This window comes from Anarhichas minor, unplaced genomic scaffold, assembly GCF_050575085.1.
Source record: "Anarhichas minor isolate MPS153535 unplaced genomic scaffold, ASM5057508v1 ptg000004l, whole genome shotgun sequence".
Lineage (NCBI taxonomy): Eukaryota > Metazoa > Chordata > Actinopteri > Perciformes > Anarhichadidae > Anarhichas > Anarhichas minor.
The window spans coordinates 7,512,283-7,533,495 of NW_027466450.1; the positions used below are offsets into that span (position 1 = coordinate 7,512,283).

General features: G+C 40.6%; 1 protein-coding gene across 1 annotated transcript; it reads right to left on the reverse strand.

Moving 5' to 3' along the window:
- Window positions 1-8,054: 8,054 nt before the first annotated feature.
- On the reverse strand, window positions 8,055-20,811 carry xirp2b (xin actin binding repeat containing 2b). The gene is made up of 9 exons (XM_076103857.1): window positions 20,686-20,811; window positions 19,944-20,033; window positions 19,610-19,667; window positions 19,419-19,507; window positions 12,438-18,875; window positions 12,197-12,398; window positions 9,416-12,154; window positions 9,137-9,139; window positions 8,055-8,146 (listed from the first exon to the last, which is right to left on the reverse strand). The coding sequence occupies exons 1-9, from the start codon at window positions 20,809-20,811 to the stop codon at window positions 8,055-8,057; spliced, it is 9,837 nt and encodes a 3,278-aa protein (XP_075959972.1).
- Between the last annotated feature and the right edge of the window lie 402 nt (window positions 20,812-21,213).

A 21,213-nucleotide genomic window follows, 5' to 3' on the forward strand; every position in this document is an offset into this window, starting at 1 on the left:
GCAATGTTTGCATTTCTAGAGTAAATATGAAACAAGCATTGGATATGTCATATCATTTTACAATTAAAGGTATCTTAAAACACCATTTAATACAATTTAGAAAACTGGACAGATCAGCAGTTTGAGAAACTAAGAACAAAACATTTTTATAACTGGAAAGCCTGTTTAAGTGGTCTTATAGGAAGTGGGAGGAGGCTGTGATTGCCTGGCGTTCTTCAAGACACAGAAAAGGCAATATCACAGTTTTAGTGCCAACTGATCATTTGGCAAGAGGACTAATCATCACTTCTGAACCATTTTGGGTATTTTCCCAGGAGGAAAAGCTCTTAAGATGTTCTTCAGTGTAAGAGCAAGCAGCTTGTAGTAAACAACATGCAAAGATTGAATTCTGCATCTAGATAGTATCAAAAACGGGACCTATACTGTATATCTGTTTGACTTTTATTTTGTTTCAGGAGCAGGCCTCACCTTGACCACTTCTTATCACCTGTCAAGCCTATTTATACCCATCCTCTCTTGCCTAAGCCTTTACCCTTGCACCTTCCAACTTCATCCATCCCTATTCATATCCATTCAACCCTGTGTATGCATACCTCTCCTATTGCTTCCTTCTACCTCCACCCACATGACGGGGCAGGGTCCTTAAAAATAAAATGTGGTTTTGAATTTGTCTGTACGCCACATTTTACGATAAAACAATACAAACTATTTGCACATTGCCTGAAGCTCACTATCTGATAATCAATAAGAACAAGCCTCTATGTGTCTCTGATAACTGATAATGTTGACCCGACACTGCAAATTACAATCCTATTCAATATACATGGAACAGTCTTGAATCAATTCATCGTTTAAGTGTTTTTCCATTGTCTTATCTGTCTGGTAGTAATATGAATATTTTATATTAATTATATAATAGTTTCGATTGTCGGTCTGAAGAAAAAATGAAATTCAAAATGTCACCTATGACTTAAAAAATAATATTACACAATTTCCTAGCATTAAATATACAAAACAATTGTTAAATTAATCAATAATGAAAATGATTGTTAGTTGCATTAGATACAAAGCTACAACATTAAAAACACAGCATGTCTACAGCTGCGTATCACTAAACAAAATCATAAAACAAGCACTGTTACCAACGGAGCATTTTCCTGATGTCTATAAGCCAACCATATCGATCTATATTCTGATGGGAAAAGCCTCAGAGCATATAAACCGCTGCCTCTTAGTGCACATTAGGGGAGGGAATTAAAGGATACTGGACTATTACAACCCGGGAAATGCTGCAATATGGAAATACATAAAGTCATATTGCAGCATATTCACAAATGCATAAAATGTCAACATGCACAACCAAATTGTACAACTTCTGAGGACTGCACAGCAGCTTTTGGAGCTATATACCCACTGGTCTACAATAGCTTCTCTGCCGTTTCACATGAATGATGAACAGCTACAGGTTCTGTACAATCACACATGTATTTCAGTTATTTTGGCTGATTAAACCTTTTGTCGGGACTATGGGGGCGTGTACTGTACAGGCTTTGATTGACACATCTCCCTCACTCTGTTATGTGACTTTTATTGCACATGTTAGAATTGAACAAATAGCATTTTTATGATTATTTTGAGTATGTGGAGATGATTTTGTTAGCAGTTTTGTAGCATTTCTCTGTCTTACTTCAACCTGAGAAGCCAAAAAAATCATAGTTCATATAATGTTAGCTTAGTATGAAGCTGGGACTCACTCTGTACTGCAGCTCTGTTCAAATTGTTTCTATACGTTCTACAAATAATGTCTTGAAATAATCATTTTTATATATAAATTAAGCCTAGCAAAAACAGTCTCCAGTGTATGCACCTCCAAAAGCTGTCAACGAACGAAACATTTAACTGAGCAGACTTAAGCTGAAACAGGCTAAAATGAGCTTGCAGGCTAAAATGGGAGGCAGCAAACAACACAAACAAACACACGCACACACACACACACAACGACGAGTCGCACCTACTCAAAGGATGCTCCGAAAGGTCAATACTGTTCGTCTCCCATCTAGATGACCAATTGGGACAAAAACTCCACCAGACGACATTACCAATCGGTTTGTGACAACGAATTGAAGTCCAAGCAAGTCCCAAACTACCATCTGGTGTTAGACCCCACTAAACAGGTCCCTGGCACCATCCTCACAATAAGACAGTGGTCAATCCTCAACAGATCCAGGACCTGCCACAGACCCTGCTTGGCCAGTCTCTTAGGGAGCAGCAGCTCAATCCCACTGCACTTGTGGAGAGGAGCAAACAATAGAACACAGCATTGAAGCTTGCCTTCTCCAAAGACTAAACAGAGGATAAGTCACCCTCCATACAGCAAGATAAGACGCAACTGCTTGGCTTTATATTTGCTGAATAATAAATAAGTGCTACATTCCCGCCACTGCGATGAAAATAAATCTCAAAATAATGATTTAGTACCTCAAAAATAATGAGAAACTTTCTCAATATTTTGACTTTGGCCTACCACCACAAAGTACGTGCACTGCACTAGCTAGCTAGCTTTCTGTCATTGCTATCGGAAAAGAGCAAGCATGCTTTTGGTGTCGGAGCGCTGATGTAGAGCAAGCAGATGTAGTGCTTTAGGCACCAAGCTAGAATTATATGTGAGCTTCATGAAGGCATCACGCATCTACTTGTTCAAATGTTAAAATATAGTAAAAAAATGGCGTTGTTCTAGGCCTACACGAGATTATCCAGATTAACGCCAATCAAATGTGTCAGAAACGTAAAGGCGTCTGGCAGAGAATGGTCGGTCACCCGCATGGTGCCTGCTATCTTTAGCGTTACTCTGGATAATATCTTGTAGGCCTAGAACAACGTAGCATCATTTTACTACATTTGATCATGACAGAAAATTAGAAGTACTTTGTGGTGTTAAGCTTAAGTCAAAATATCAACGTTTGTCATTATTTTGAGATGCTAACTCATTATTTTGAGATAGTTTCTCATTAAAATGACTTACAGGCTCTTTTTTTTCCTTCATAATCGCAAAAATGGGCTTCCATATAGGCTGCATTTTGTGCGTGACTGTGAGGGTGGAGAGGAGGAGAAGTTCTATCGAAGTTGTTGCCATACATACTGGCATTTTGCCATTCTCAAATAGGTCTGGAGGTGTTATACATTTGTAAGTAAAGAATGTGTCAGACTGTGCTTTTAGAGAAGAGAAAGAGCTGCCAGAAGAAACAAAGCTGTGCACATGTGAACCTATTATTAGCAAGCCAATGCCCAGGCAGTTTTGGAAAAGTGAATGTTGCACTGATGTCTTGACTGGATATAATATCCATTATAGACCTATATGTACAGGATGCATTGTGTAACATTATGACATTATAAGTACAGAATAATGTTTCACTTGCTGCTGTCATTAATTCATAACAAAAGCTACATAAATAAATGAACAAATACCAAAATAAATGCTGATGATAAGCCCAGTGTAACAAGGGAAGCAACACTGATTAAGCAAAGATCCCGTACACTTTAAACCGGGGATTAAGGCTTTAGACTCCCTAGACTAATTACACCTTGCAGAAATGTGATTAGTGAGAGCAGTCGAAGCAAGCAGGACACAGACGCGGACGTTGTAGTTATAGTATTAGCTAAAGCTCTGCAGCAAACAAAATAAATATAAAGATGCTCCCGGACACATGCACGGGCAGTCTGGCACAGAATGTTACTCGCTGTACCAGCAGATGGACATGTAATGGAAACCACCGTGTGGTTAAACGAGAAGGGGATCAGCGTTTGATCCAGATATTGATCTAAGATGTCCAAGCAGCAAGAAAAAAAAAAAAAAGCTCCACTAGATTGCTTGCTCATGACAATCGAATTATTTTCATCAGATTGTTTGCCATATACAGTAAATTAAATAACCGGAAGAATGGCTGGAGTCAGATAGTGATAATGAGTAAATAATGTATGTGATAAAGTAAAATATGCTAAAAGTGATTTTTAAATGTCTTTAAGATCATGCACATTTTAACCCAGACTTCCATATCTTAAGGTATGTGTACAAGTAGAGTACATTTTCATGTACCACAATACATCAAGGATACAAAACAAGTTCCCACAGTTTCTATCAATACACAAAACATCATCATCACCATAGAAAGCGTCACAGCTTTTTAAATTGTCTATGTTTTAGAGGGCTAATATTGCAACTGAGCATAAGAGTCTGACTCACTGAGCATTGTTTGTTATTGATCTACAATATATAATAATGAATTAATAAAAAAATGATATTTTGCAAGCTAACAATTTAGGGAAGGACCGAAAGGAAAATTTCCTTTAGTGAATGATCTCTCTAAATCGTATGTTATTATTCCCCATCAAGCCAAATGCACGGCTACTTTTTAAATTACTTTATCAATCTCTGGGGGGGGGGGGGGAGATACATTTTTCTTTTCACTGGTTTTACACACTTGCACAAACACACACACACACTCAGGGCCGAAATACACACATGCACAAACAGTCAGGACACATAAACATGCATTTGCAGAGATGTTAGAGTGAAACACGAGTGAGTTAATCATATTTTAAGAGGTACGACTCGAGCACTCTGCAAAAGAGGGATGATAAAAAAAAAAAAAGACATTCAAATGAATAAAATATGTGTTTAAAGTTTGATGTGCTAATGTGTAACTTGGCCACCTGCACCTCCCATCGTCCTGGACAACCTACGCATTTCTAACCGTAAATGCAGCGGTAACAGCCCGTGTAAATAGGATGGAGATCAGTATGTGCTCAACGGGGATTGAGCACAAAGTAGCTGCATCACTAAAGACCCAGACGGTTAAAACCGCAAGGCAGAGATCAAAGCCCGCACAATAACCGGGACACTCGAAAACCCCGCGATGAGCACAAGGAAATGAGGAAGGACCGATTATTATCTGCGGATAGGCGAATCTGCAAACATTGCAGAAATTACGAAAGAAAGTAGAAGCGCCACATTGCACTGCATTCCGCAAGATAAGTGAAGCTCGACCTGCATTGCACACGCCATTAGAAGACAGAAAGCATCCTAGATATGCCTACCTCACTCAGTGTCTTCATCCCACTCACACTTCTGGTCCTGATGATACGCTACTGCTCCGCTCCAGCATCCTAAAGCACTGTTAGTCTACGAGGGGGGAGGGGGGAAGGAAGCGTGATGGTTAGTGCAACCGGGCTGACGTATCGCCTGACGAGCCAGAGCCGACCAATCAGAGTGTAATCCGAGAGATCCCTTACCAATCCGCTCAAAGGGAGAAAGTGAGGGCTGCCCGTAAAACAGTGGCAGCAAGGTAGATTGACGCTGTGAGAGAATTTACCGTCAAACTGTTTCACACGTTTAGCTCCCGTCCTGTCCAGCTGGGAAATCGTGCACACACAGAATAGTGGAATGAGCCAAACAAGTCTGTTCTCATCATATATATTACAGTGTGTTCTAATAAATAGGGCTTCATAAAGCGTGTGTGCATATCTCCATACTGGGTGGTATATTCTTAAGACTGTGCTTTAATTAAAGGCTATTTCTAATAATAATAATAAATACTTTTAAAAAAGGAATTAGAAAGATAGGAAAAATACAATTCTAAAATTATTAAAATGGGAAAGCATACAGTATATTGGCCCAGTGTGTAGGTGAACTGTGCAATAGTCAGTATGCTAAATTGAATTTGCACTTATGTCATAGGCAAACTCTAGACCGCACAATAACCTTATCTGTCCCCATTTAAAATATCAGCTTATTCAGACCCTCAATTCTCTTTTAATATACTTCTTCACATGTTAACACTAACCGTATAATATAAATTAAAATATATATTAATAGTCTTACAGCTATAAGTGCAAGTCAGCAAACTGTGTGCTAAGCTTGTTTACATTGAGGAGCAGTAAGAGGATGAGTATAACCGCATTTGGCCATAAGCTTATTTTAGAACTGACTGTAAAATTCAATAAGAGCATACACTGTATCCTCTGCCGCTGCATCACACGTGTTCAAGCTGTTCCTCATCTGCCTTTTTTTAATGCTCAATTTCAAAACTTTCCCCACTTGGAAAAGGTTTCCTAGTCTGCTGTAAGAACACCTGTGGTTCGAGCTCGGAAATCCCCTCCAGGGTGGGGACAGCTTCTAAAGAAGATTATACTAACGGTGTGAAAGGGATCTGCTGACCTGCTCCTGTCTTCTTGCTTCAACCAGACACGCACCTGACAAGCTCTGTGACACTACTTCATCTTTGATGACAGAGTAACAGACTTTCAAAGAGACAAGTGAAACAATTAAATTCAATATTTTATTGCCCTTAGATCAGCAATTAAGTAAGTGAACCAGCCTGACAGCACGATGGAATCAGGAATTTTCTTGTACAAAGCAAGGTTTAACTAATCTAAAAAATAAACTTCTTCATTGCAAAATATTTGTTGTTCAAAATAGGATACAAATGTCCAAAACAAACATGATTATCACCAATTCACTTGTTTACATTATATACTTTCAATGTTATAAATAAAATAATTCCAAGATTATTTTAGTAGTCTGCACACCAGGTGCTAAAAAAAGAGGCAAATGCAAAAATGTTGATATGTTGAAAGACAAAAGACCGGACAGAATAATACAACAGAGTCCACCGACTGAAACTATTTCCATTAACCGGCATACAGTAGCAAAATGATGGAGTGAATTATACAATAAACCAATTCATTTTAGAATAAAACAAAGGGGATGAAAAAGAAACAGGGCCGAATTATATGGGATTTTTTACTGTGCTCCTTTTAGGTGCAGTGGGAATACAGTTTAGACATTCAGTTGATTAAAAAGTTACTAAACTGACTTATTGTCACCCAGAAATGTAGATTGAAACCAACATCATTTTATTACACTCAGATCTTAAACTTGTCGTGATGCCGTTTTTAGCCATAATGTGTTTAACTTGTCGAAAAAATTACATTGTTATAGCGGTTAAATTAGATCTCGTTGTGTCAAATACTAACTGTTACATTAGTGTGAATGCTGAAAGTCAGGAAAAATAAAGATGAAATACAACGAATGAAAAATGACACGTTAGATAAGCCTGTCGTTTCAAGGCACACTGCTCCATGTCTACATCCACTTTCCACACTTTCTCCACGTCTATCTCTATCGTACTTACTATTCCAGTTACATTCTTTTTTTACATTCACGCTCCATTTACAAGTATACACGGTTTCCTTTCATGTCCTCACTTTTCATGTTCCTTTTATAAATCCCTTAACTGCATGACCTTCAAACATACACATCCTTTATTGCACCAATTGGACAGTCCTTTCGTAGCATCTTATTTAACCATTCGTTCTTTTGTGCTTCTTCTTTGGGTTTCTTTAACTTATCTGTCTAGTTGATGGGTGGTGATTACATTTCAAACTACACTTTTAGGAACAGCCTTTCTGTGCTGTTGTTTGGGTGACTTGGGAGTGTTGTCAGGAGGGGGCCACTGTGGTTTAGTTAGCTGAATGTCATCTTCTATTTTAAAGGTTTTCTTCAGGGGATCCACCTGTGGGGGCCAAACTACAGATATTTTGTTGCTCTGTCGTTTGCTTTCATCGCACATTTTTGTCAGATTGTTTTCACCGCTGTGTGTTTTGTCTACTGAACTTAGGCTGCTCATGGAATATCTCCATTCAAGTTTCTCATCTGAGGGGATAGGTCCACCACTTCCTGCGGGAGGATTCTGCCCAAGTCCATTATCATAGTTCCCTTTGGATTTGAGGAGTTGTTTGTAATGATGTAGACAGTAGAAGTGTCCATGGAGAGAGACGTAATTTCCTAAGCTACAAGAGGAAAGAACATTTTTTCTTTTAGAATAACAAATTAATAATAATAATAATAATAATAATAAATGATACTGCCATTAAAACACCAAGGCATTTACAAATGAATATTGCAGTGATTTATTGTGCCAATGGTGACCATTGATTTGAATGAATGTAATATTTACCTTAATTTATTTCCACAGTGCTCACAGCAGAAACAGGATTTATGGTACTTCTTTTTGTCCACTATCAGAGCATCCATCGGATAAGCTCTCCTCCGACATACTGTGCAGAGCTCCGACTTTGGAACTCGAACCTGTTTGAAAGAGATAGAATACAAATTATTGGATTTTTCCCCCCCCCGTTCATCCCATGTGAAGAGCATTTCCTTTTTTTGCTCACAATGCAACAACAGCTTTTCTTTAATTCTTCTATTATGGTTAATCTTGTTAGTACAAAGCCAACAAATATATGACATGTGCATTTAAATGCGTACCTCATACGGTTAATTCAGTTGCTTAAATAAAACATTCATAACGGTCATGAGAGTGAATGGTTCAGTGTATCAGTCAGGATTTTATTGTATTCACTCATCTACCTACTTACATGCATGCACAGATTTCCATGCATCTCTCAACTGCACTTTGTGAGCACGAAAAATAAGCTGTCATCCGGTTGAGTGCAAGCCCTCAGCCAGCATGTACTGTAACATTACACTGTATGCTGGCTATATTCTGGTTGGCTAATGGACAGCCTCTTGAAAAGGCTGCAGTTCTAATTATGACCTATTAGGCCAATTATATTTAAAATTGACATCATCCTTATTATATGCACTGCAGAAAAAGTTCAACACATTCATTAGATTAAAGGTGTGCTTGTTTTTTTCTCCCAGATCTTTCAATTGAATGTCACATGATAGGTGGTCATACAGGGAGGAAGATCGTTTCTGTACAAGGTTCGTTGTTGCTGTCGGATGTCAGAGGCAGTGTAAATACCATCCTTAAACAACTCCACTGATCATGAGATGTAGTTAAAAGCTCCAGAAAACGGATGTACCTTCTGTCAAGGATGATTTTGTTATGTGTTATTGAAGCTGTGTTCAGAGGACTGCTATTGGAAGGACCAACATGAAATTTGGTACAGACATTCATGGTCCCCAGAGGATGAATTCTAATCTCTTCAGTGTACCCTCCACTTTTCCTCTAGCACGATTGTCATGACATCCCCATCAGCCTCAGCTGTACTTTGTGGTTAGTTCCAATTAGTACATGTAAGCATGCGAACACCCTAAACTAAGAATAATTACCTGCTGAACATTAGCCTGTAACCATTTCCATTGTGAGCATGCTAGCATGCTAATTTGGCCCAAAACACTGCTGTCCCTAAGTTAAGCCTCACAGAACTGCCAGCATGCCTGTAGCTTCTTAGAGTCGTTGGCTATAGAAAGCCTTCACAATTCATCCAATGCAGTGATTAGAAATACCGCTTTTGTAACACACCACAAACTTAATTGATTCAAACAAATCCCATCCATCCATAGTCCATGCCATTAGTTTACGTTGCTTCATGCCGTATAGGTCTTTACCAGATGAGACGATCTTCGTCTGATGTGACACAACTTGTGATGTTGTCTCCTCAGAAATGGTGTAGCCAAGACTCTTGAAAACAGATTCACTCTCTGTCCATGTTTTGTGGAAATTACTCAGCAACTTGTCAGTAGCATCGTCATCGATGGTTTCCGTTTGCTTTGCTGATGCAGCCTTTTTTCTAACCGCATCAGCGTAGGAAAAAGGAGCCCGTTGGGTTGACACACTCTCAGAGTGCTCAGAGACAGCTGTCCTTATTCCGGTGACATTGTTACCAAAGTCATCAACATCTGAGAAATGTTCTGTGATTGATTTGGTTTCAGAAAAGGCTGATGGTTTTGCTGGCACAATTTCTGCCTCAGTTTTCTGAGGAGGGAGGGGGGTGCTCCGCCGTGAGCCTTTCTGTGTCTCTTGAGGACTTTCCCGCTTTGAAGTGTCTGCTGTTGTTTCACTCAGGCTTGACACAGTCTCCTCCTGATCCTCTTTCTCCTCTCTGAATGAGAAACTTTGCTCACCCAGTTCAAAAACATTTTTAATAGCCTGGATGTCAAAAGCTGGCATTTCTTGTTCCAGGATGTTTGCTTTCTCTTTGTCAAAATCTATGTTTTCAGTGTCAGTGTGAAGCCACTCTGTGAGTGGGATAAGCTCTTTTCTGATAAAGAATTTCTCTTCTGGTGATTCAAATTTGTTTACAAGACCATACAGGTCCGCCCTGGGAAGCTCCTCGTCTTCTTTGTTCTCATTTTCTGCCTCTAAGTCCTCCGTGTCTGGACCCAGTCGTTCAGGGATAGCAATGGGCTCCTTTCGCACATAAGTCTTATGAATTTCAGCCTTTTGTGCTTCTTCAAAAAACTCTCTCTTTTCTTTGACGGATAGAGATAATGGCTCTGGAATATCTAAAGCATCAATAAGATCTGGGGCATTTTGACAAAATGACATGTGGGACTTACTTTGTATTCCACTTGCATTCAAACCGTCCGAAATATTAGCTTGATCTTCTTCTACATGTGCAGAATTTACATCAGCCCACTGAGCCTCCCTAGATAAACTCTCTTTTAGCTTTTCTGTTGCAATAGTCTCTGAAGCCTCCACAAGTTGGGAATCAATTTTGATTTGCCGATGGAAAGACGCAGGTGATTCCACAATCTCAGATTTCCTCTCTGAGATTTGTTGAGGGAGTGGCGGTGGTGGGGTGACGCCACGCGAGAGTTTGGCTGTTGTGTCTTTGAGTCGAGCCAAATTTTCTGCTCTGTCAAAAGTCGGAGAGGGTGTGATTCTAGTGAGCCATGATGTTGGGGTGTCACACCTGCGTGGGGGTGGTGTGGGAGGTGTGTGTGGCCTATGCAGCAGGGTGGGTGATGGCGTAACTCTGTAGGGTGAGTCAGTTCTTCGTGTGGATTCAATGGTGATAAACGTTGGCGAGGGCGATCGCATCCTCAGCAACGGAGAGGGAGTCCGGAGGTCGACAGACTTGCACTGACTGACTTCTTCTTTCCGCCTTTCATGGGAGGTCTTCTTCTTTGTTTGGTTCTCAATTTTGGCAGAACCAATACTGATCTTGGATATTCTTGGCGTTGCCCCAGCAGAAACAGATTTCTCCGATATTGGCTCACATTCATGCTTCTCCGTTGTTTTATTATCTTCTAGATGCATTAGTTTAGCGTCTGCTAGTTTCCTCACACGAGAAAGAATTTCTTCACTTTTTTGAGCATCACTTTCCAACACAGATTCCTCCAGTTCGCACTTTCTTTCGGGACTTATCAGCCAATCTGGAACTGTGTTGACTAGAGTCTTCACATATTTAGAATCAGTCTTCTCTGAAACTCTTTGAATCTCTGTGATGTGAGAGATTAACACTTGGGCCTCTCGCCTCTGAGATTCTTCTGTTTTCCCTGCTGTGGACTTTACCCGTTCATTTTGCTCCGACTTGCCTGTCACTGTAATTGGGACATCACGACTTTCTTCTGGAGGATTCTCTTCGCTCTGCTGAATAGCTGTCACTTCTTTCTTCTTTTGAGATCCCTTCACTTGCTTTTGAACTCTTTTTTGTTGCTGTAAATTTTGATCGTCTTTGCTTTCTGTGGTAATGACTTCTCTGTCCACTTGAATCTCCTCTTCATTTATACTTTTTTTAATTTGGGAAATTGCAATTGTTTCATGAGTTTGGTGTGATTTTTCAGACGTTGCTGTATTGGTGTATATGATATCTGTCTTTGATTCTGTGGAAATCTCTTTACCTTGAGCTGCATGTGCACCCCCTTTAGACTTTTTGGACTTCTTTTTCTTTTTTGCGGGAGTTGGAGTTTCCGGTTGGCTGTCAGTTATGCTATCCGTAACAGCAGGCTTAGGGGCGGCAGCAGGAGAGGAAGTAACATTCTTAACCCCCTGTTTTAACTCTGTCTTTACTTCTTTAGGTTCACTGATCACTTTCACCTCAGCAGCTTCCTTCACATTCACCTTGACATCTTGTGAAACACTCTGTTTCTCACTCTCACTGGACCTTTTTGTCTCTACTTGCTTTTCTTGCTTATGGTTCTTTTTCCCCTTTTGATTAGATTTACCTGCTTTTCCATTTGTATTGGCAGCTGCCTTTTCTGTTTGCATTGGCTGATCCGAAACGTTCTCTTGGCTCTTGGTAGGAGAATGATCAGTTTTCTTCTTGTTATCACGCGGTGGTGATCTGGACTCTTTTACATTTTTGTCTTTTTTCTCAGATTGTGATTTGCTTTCATTCTTTTCTATATGGCTTTTATTAGAATACATTTCATCTTCGTTTTTACCATAGGGCTTGTTGGAGTGCTTTGTTTTCAGATTTTTAGAATCCTTTCTTTCAGCCAACATGTTTTCAGTTTTTGCGACATCAGTCAGTGAGGTCTGGACATTGTCAGCCATGACAGACTGAGCAGACTGCTCGGAGGAAACATAAATAGAGTTCTGTGTAGTCGTATGCATCTGTTGTTTAACAGCTGATACTGATGAGGTCTTTTGAATAGAGATAACCTTCGATGTCTCATTAGAGACAATTTCCTGTTTGGCAGAAGATATAAATGTTGAATCAGTGCAGATTTTCTCATGGCTAGCGCTGACATTGCTGTGGGTGGTATTTAAAACTACGACATGCTTGGATAAATCACATGATAGGGAGTCTGAATGGACACTCAATGCCTTCTTCTCAGCTCTCCCCTTTGTGATTTCTGATGCATTGTTATTTGACTGCTCTGTATCGACGGTGGAGAGCATTTCAAGAGCAGCGGTAACTGAGTCATGTATGTATGTGGGTGTTGGAGTGGTTGGGGGGGTGTTGTCCTCCACCAGCTTCCGGTACTTTTCTTCTGCTTTTATTAATGGAGTGGTAAATTTAGTCATTTTCCCTCTCATGGAAGGCGGAGGAGAGGGTGGAGGGGTGAATTTGACAGGAGCGATGTAAACTTTCTTTAGCGGTTTTGGTGACTCAGGCAGTGGAGTTTTTGATGTATGTGTTGTTGTTTTTGATCGAGATTGGCTGATTTCTACCACTTTCCCGGATGTGAGCTCCACCTGCTGTGTTTTACTGAATTCCACTTTAGGCTCCAGCTTTGGGACCGGGTATAAGACCGGAGCTTTCACTTTTTTGACTGTCATCTTTGTTGCTTTTGCTGGTGAGGGATGAATTGCCTGTGCTGGCATGCTCTCCAGTTCCTGTTGAGAGGGAGGAGGTGGGAGAAAGTCTTGCTCACTGGTTAGTGGTGGTGGTGGAGGAGGAAGATAATCAATGTCAGAATCAACACTGGGAGGAGGAGGAGGAAGGTCAGCGTCTGTCTCTGGTGGAGGTGGGAGAGGCAGATCAGGCTCTGGCGTATGTGGTTTTAGGATGTAATCATCAGTTCTTACTTTGGTTTTATCTACTTTTTTCATTCCCTTTCCCTTCGACTTTAGATTACGAAAGTCTGTCTTTAATGTTTTGATGCCGTGATTTTGGATAATCGTTTTATGCTCCACCACAGTTTGTGATTGCTGAGAAGACTGCTCCACGGAACTTGACATTGTTCTAACAATTTCAGTGTCAGTAGAGATGGAGTGCTTTTCTTTTGATGTCTCAACTGAATTAGCAGTTTTTATCTTTTGTATGTTCCTTTTTGCATCATCATTTAAGTTGTTTACCGGGGGGCTCTGCTTGACTCGAACACTTCTGTATGATCCAAGTCTGACTTTGGGAGATTCACGCTGTGCTGTTTCCAACAGCGATTTAATTGTGCCTTTAACATTACCCTTTATCACTTCTTCTTTCTCCAGCTGGGATTGCTCCTGCATCTGATACAATGACTTAATTGACATCTTCACATCACCCTTTACGTCACGCTCGAGGCTTGGGCTCCTTTCCATCCTTGGTGAAGGCGGAAGCTCCATTAAGAGCTGAATTGTTTCTCTGACGTTGCCCTGAAAATCTATTTCCTGTTGACACGTCTTCCTCTCACTGGAGGCATCGTGCAGACTTTGCATTGCTGTGCGAATATCGCCCCTCACAATTTCCTCCTTTTCGACTTCCTTTACCGCTTGCTTTGCCAGCTCCAGAGATTTCAGTGTGGCCCTCACATCTCCAAGAACTAAATCCTCGAGGACAGTTTCAACTCGAGAAGTCGAAGATTTTTCAAGAGATCTCAGAGCCCCTTTTATATTTCCACATATGATATCTGGCTTCTCCACCTCTTTGTATCGTTTTTGAGCCTTCTCCAGGCACTGCAGGGTTTTCGGTATGTTGCCTTTCACCACCTCCTCTTTCTCTACAACAACCGTTTGATTTGCCGATTCAGACAATAGATTTAAAGCAGCTTTTAAATTGCCTTTGACTATCTCCTCCGTTTGGAGTCTTTCCAATGAGAGCGTTGGCTCTGACATGAAAACTTTTACTGTGTTTTGAACATCACCAGGTATAACATCCTCCACTGTACGATCAATTTGCGTTGAATTACGGCCGAGGATGAGTTTAGTGCCCTTGATGTCGCCTCCAAGGATCTTCTCTTTTTCTACTCTGTCAGGCAGAGTCTCATCAGATCCTACGTGAAGCTGTTTAAGATAGTCAAGAGCCCCAGATTCGATGCATGTGGAGTAAAAGTTGACATTTCCTTTTTCAGTCTCGTCTATCCTTATCTTTACTGCCTGATCTTTCTTGTCTGAACTGGACAGTCTTTGAAGAGCACTCTTTATATCCCCTCTTACAATGTCCTCTTTTTCAACATTAACATTCTCTTGTTTATTGAGAAGGGAATATAATGTCATCTGCACGTCTCCTTTTTCATCCTCCTGGATGAGTATTCCATGTTTTGCTGAACCGCTCTCATCAAAAAGGTTGTTTATAGCTTCCTGAATGTCACCTCGTAGTATTTCCTCTCTTTCAATACTGCTGTCACTCTCTTGGTTGAATAGTTGATGCACCGTAGAACTGATGTCACCCTTCTCTTCTGAATCTATAACTATCTGCTGCTCCTGTCTTTCCTGTCTGTTCAGCAGGTTCATCATAATAGTCTGCAGATCTCCCCTGATGACATCCTCTCGTTGAATTTCCGGAGCCTGCTTATTCATTAGCTGGTATTTTGCCATCCTAACGTCGCCTACTTCATCAGCTTCAATGAGAATTCCCTTCGACCTCACCATTTTCTGACTATAAAGTTCCTCGAGAGTTCCTTTGACACTCTTGCCCAGGATTTTAGTCTTCTCCATTTTTGTCTCGTTAAAGTCATCAAATGGTGTTGTTTCAAATAACCACGTTGTTGACTTTACATCCGCATTGGAAATCGGATCGAGTGATGTGATGGTTGTACCTTCGTCCTCATCTACCTCTTTAATGTGATCAAGGGGGTTTTCCTCAAAGAGCCAGACTGAATGTTTAACATCTCCCTTTTCAACCTCCTCTTTTTTAACCGTTTCAATCAGATTTTCAGAGCTCATGCTTCTTATTTTGTCAATGGACTGGGTTTCAAATCTCCATTTCGCAGACCTGACATCAACTTTTTGTATTTCACTCACATTAACCATTCTAACAGATTCCTGCGACAGTGCGTCAGACTCAAAACGATCTTTGTTTATCCTAACATTGCCTCCCTGAATATCATTCACCGTTTTTATGAGAGTCTTCGTTTCTTCAGCAATCCTGTCGAGTGGTTGTGTCTCAAATTTCCACTTGGCAGAGCTGACATCGCCTTTTTGCACATCCTCTTGTGTTACAGATTTAATTATATAAACCTCATCAGTGTCCTTGATAGCGTCAAGGGGCTTGGTTTCAAACTTCCACCGGGTTCCGACAACATCTCCTCGTGTTACTTCTTCGCTTGTGACAGTGGTGACCTCGTGGTAAAGTCCCTCTTTGTCCTGAATGGCGTAAAGGGGCTGATTTTCAAACATCATGGTGTAATTTCTCACATTGCCCCTTTCATCTTCATCGCGGACAATTTTTCGCATTTTCATCAGCTCTTTGTCCGTCTCCTGAATTTCATCTAAGGAGTAAGTCTCAAAAATGAAACGGCCCTTATCTACATCTCCTCCTTGTACATCATTCACTGTGCGGCTGCTCATGAATTCCTCTTGGCTATCGTGTATTGTATCTATCGATTGGTTTTCAAAGAGCCATTTGCAGTTCACTACGTTTCCTTTTTGTATGTCCTCAGTCTGAACTGTCTTGAGCTTTTGCATTACTTCCTCAGATGTAGAAGTCATGATATCGGATGTTTGGTTTTCAAAAATATACTTCATCCCGGACACGTCTCCAGACGCAATGTCTATCTCAGTGACGCGCTTGAAAGAGCCCGTCTCCTCCTCAAAAAGGTTCTCCAATTTCTCTGTCTGAAAGAGAAAACAAGCTGTTCTCACATCCTTTCCTTTAATGTCCTCTTGATTGACAGTGCATGTTTTCAGAATAGTCTCTGTCTCATCGTGGATAGTATCGAGTGCTTGTGTCTCAAAAAGCCATGTGCAGGTTTTGACATCCCCCTTTTGCATTTCTTCAGATTCATTTTCACCCTTTAACTCCGATCTTTCATACAGGACGTCCATTGGTTTTGTCTCAAACAGCCACTTGCAGGTTTTCACGTCACCCTTCATGTGGTCAAGATTTATTTTTGTCCCCATAACCTCTTCATCTTCAATATTGCTGAAGTACTTAATAGCATCTAGAGGCTGTGTTTCAAACAACCACTTTGCGGTTTTCACATCACCAGACTCTATTTCTTGTTTCGATATGCCCTTGATAATTTGGTATTTATCAATGCTTTCATCAAACTGGTCGATTGGTCGGGTTTCAAACATCCACTTGCACGTTGTTACATCTCCTTTCACAACCTCTTCCCGCCGCACTGTTTTCACCTCATGAAAGTGCCCTGAGCTGTCTTGCATGGCATACATGGAGGTAGACTCAAACAGGTTTGTATTTGCTTTTACAGAACCGGATGTTACACCCTCTATGAGAATCTTTTGAGATTCATCCCTCCAGTTTAAATCTGTGCTCTCAAAGATTTGTTTGTAGTTTAAGACGTCAACTCTATCAATTTCTTCCAGGTCAATCGTTCGGATGACTTCTTTCTTTTCTTGTCTGATCTGCTCCAGGGGTTGGCTTTCAAATCGCCATTTCTGATGTCTGACATCACCCTTCTCCTCATTAAGAGCCACAACTTTTTTCAGTTTGCCCACCTCTGCAAGGTCCTTCAACTCCTCAGCTGGAGCTGTTTCAAAATAATTTCTGGCTGATCTCACATCACCTGCAATAATGTCCTCTTTTGTCAGTAGCTGAGTATTTGAATCATCGTTTAAAGTATCCATTGGCTTGGTCTCAAATACCCAGCAGTTCTTGCGAACATCTGCCCCGCAGCTTGTGCCATCCTCCTGTGTGAGGTCGTCCTCAACATTCACAGTGCGAGTAATCTCTTTCTTCTCCTCCCTTATGTGCTCTAGATTTTGACTCTCAAAGCGCCATTTTTGGTGTCTCACATCTCCTTTCATTTCTTTATTTACTGTTGCCTTTTGAAGTTTTCCGACCTCAGGGTCAGTTTTCCTCTCCACTCGAGGGCTGCTTTCAAAAAAGTGCCTCGCAGATCTAACATTGCCCCCGATAATTTCTTCAATAGACTGGGGTCTCGCATTGGAGTCATCCTTCAGAGAATCCATTGGCTGGGTTTCAAACACTAAGCAGTGCTTGCGCACATCAGCTCCAGTAACGTCGTTCTTCTCCATTTTTGAGCTTTCCCACTCATTGAGAGAATCTAATGTCTTTATCTCAAACAACCACCTGCCCCAGTCTCCCTTATTGCTGTCCTCCATGGAAAGACTACAAACAAGTTTCAAAGATGTAGATTCTTTGTTTGTCATGTCCAGGGGTTGGGTATCGAAAAGCCAACGTGAAGCAATGGAGTTCTCCAATTCACTTTCAATTTTTCGCACGGACTTGATCTCCAGCATTTGGCTCGATTGTCCCATGATGATGCATTTAAACTGAGTCTCAAAAGTACTCGTAACAGTTTTCACTTCTCCATGAATTTCCTCTAACACTGACCTCAGTGTCAAAAGGTGGCTCTCGTCAATGGTCTCAGTATGGCCAAGGCTTTCCATGTACCTATTGTCAATCATACAAATAGTAGCATTACCATCCTCCTCTGTAAACATAATCTCTTTTGTTAAATCCTCCTCCTTATGCATTTTATTTAGAGTGTCCATTGTCTGGGTTTCAAACAGCCATGCTGCAGCACGGACATCTCCTTTATCAAATTTGTTGAATTTGTTTTTATATTCTGTTGAGTTGATATTGTGTGAACTCAGCTCATCCATTGGCTTGGTCTCAAACATCCAAGCTGTACGTCTCACATCTTTTCCAAGTATCATTTCCTGTTCACTTATTTTGTTGTTTTCGTCATCCTCGTCAGGAGTTTCATCCTTAATGGTGTCCAGTGGTTTATTTTCAAACATCCATCGCATTGCCTGCACCTCCCCGGGGAGAATCTCCTCCCATTCCATGTATTCTTCATCGTCGATATCATCGGGACTGCCCCCATCATCCTCATACATGTACTCCTGGTTCTCTAACTGGTTGTTCTCAGTTTCAGTGTAATCACTGTAGTATTCCTTTTCTATATTCTTACGAACCTCAGGATGAATGTGCTTGTAAAGACGTTTCAGCTCATACATACTCCTCTGCTTGCAGTAAGCTTCTTTGTTGAGTGGGTATTTGGAGAGGTTTGTCGGTTCTGGAGGCTCGGGTGAGTAATAGCATGCCGGAATATCTTCACTGTCTGATGGCATTTCGAGTAATTCTGGAGGCGGGGGTGGAAGATAGTCACAATCCTCAGCTGGTGGGGGCGGAAAGTCCGCATAATCCATCACTTCAGCCAATGTGTCTTCTGCTGCCTCATTAGCGGATGCTTCATAGACATTACTAGTCACAGTGTTGTTTTGTGTCACATTTGAGGACCACTTAGCTCGATTGATATCGCGTCCAATCTTTTTAAGGAACAAAAATAATAATTACGGGGGAATAACTATAAATCCATAACATTACCCATAACAGTTATATGTATTTTACATTTGCTAATTGCTACATTTGCAACACTTACTGATACATTGTAAAAATTTGATCATAAAACATGAATGATCTCACATAGCAGAACACCTGTCAATCCAAGATTACTTGACCTGAATAAATTGCTTTCTTATAATGCTTTTATCTAATCTATCTATAAATCTATGAGTTAAAGAAGTCAAATCCCATTAATACTATTCATGGATTGCATATTTTAAGCAGTAGCAATTTGGTAAATTTACATTCTATTATTACCTCTCTATTTAGAAATTTCATTGTTGGAGTCCGCCATTCCTGCACTAGATTCAAATTACACTCAAACACGAGGGATTCACAGGACATTATGCATGTATGTTATATAATGGTATCTAATTTATACAAGGCCCACTCCTGTTCACTTAAACATTATGTCTTTTCATATCTTAGTATATGCTGCTTAGCTCAAGTGAAATGGAAATACTTACTTTAATTGGTTTGTGTGGAGCAGCCTCTTCTATTGATTTTTCAAAGAGATCCCTCAGTTCTTTTGTAGTGTACCTGGGAAACTCCTCTTCTAAAAGTCAGCACAGAAACAAGTATAAAGGCAGGCCTTAAATTAGTCAGGCATGTGACAGCGTATATGGCAGAGAATAAAAATATCCAAACGACATCCTACCTGTTTCATTTTGATGGTTTTCAAAACTGGATGCAAAGTTACTGTCACTGTAAGACACCTAAATAATAAAAAATTAAAAAAGATATTGATGATAAAAAAGGAAATACAGAAGTTCCCCATTTACTTATGAATACCACACATTTTCCTTTAAATGTCATGCTTTTTTTGTTTCATCTCAGCCCAAGCTCTCAGAGACTTCCCAAAAACATCAATTACACAAATGTGATTGATTGCAATTACTCAAAGTTTTAACCAACAAGGCACTCAAAGTGTTTCTCATTAGCAAAGCCTTCTCGCTCTGCCTGCAGAAACAGTGACAGACAAAGTTAAATACCATCTCTTCTTGGTTGACATCTTGCTGCTGACTGCCTGGGACGACATGCCTGCTGCTGCTTGACACTGTCACTTCAGAGTTGGACATTTCCTGTGAAGATGAAGACAGTGATTGTCAAACATAGTGAAAAATGTGTGCACGCTACACAAACACACAGATACATCTCTCAGTCTCGCTTCACCACAGTGCCCCTGCCGCCACAGATGTGAGTTAAGTCCACTCCAATTTACTTCACCAGCCAAAGCTTAATAGTACACAACTGAACACCATGTAGAGAAGATGCTAGACCAGATTGCTCACAGCAGTTTGAAATGACTAATCACAGATGGAGGCATGACGATCTGTGATCAAGCTGTTCACTCACACTGTACCATAGCAAAATAAAAAATACCATTATTTTCCACTTCTTTGTGAAGTTTCTCTCTACTGAATGGAGCTCCAATATAAGTGTTATTTAAAGCACCCTGAAGGTTTTCCTGGAAGCTGTTAGAAATGTCAAGTAATGCCTGTGACTTAAACCCACACACTTTAGTATTGGTACAAGATTTAATAAGAGCCTCAGTGTTATAATATTCAGCCTAAATTTCGTATTTTACTTGCAAAGCTCTCCATTGCAGTCACACAATTCCAAAGCTAAATGATGGAAACAGGCTCAGGTCAGAAGAAACGTGACCATCATTTAACCACAGTCATCTCTTTCATGCTCTTAGCCTCATGAATGAATATACTGTGCTCTGCATACCTGCACAGTTCTGTGATGAAAATGGAACTGGGTTACATTGTGGGATGTTGCAGTTTCCTGAGTCTCAAATTGTTTCCTCACACTGGCAAGTCCCCCAGGCAGGGAACAAACCTCCGACTCCTCCATGACCTAATGAAGCAGGAAATATCATTAGCTGCCTCCATTTCTACATGCCCCAGAAATCAAACTGGTGCTTAATAAGGCTATTCTGCAGTGCAGGCCGCCGTCAAACCTGATGCAACTAATGCTACATGCGGATCGCTCTCTCACATACACAAACTCTCATAATATGCTGTAATGGTTTCAGATTTACATAAGGAACTGTGAGAGCTCTCTCAAAATACGGCCAACAATATGTTTTCTGCAGCCCTCCTCTGTATTCTGTAGTAGAAACAATGCACAATGTCCATGCACAAACTAAAGTACCCCGCAGTGCTGGAGGTGGTGTCTGCTTGGAGACAGCTGGCTGGTACACGGCCTTACAGTTGGTCAGTGGGATGACTGACCAACTGGTTTATATCTCTTTCA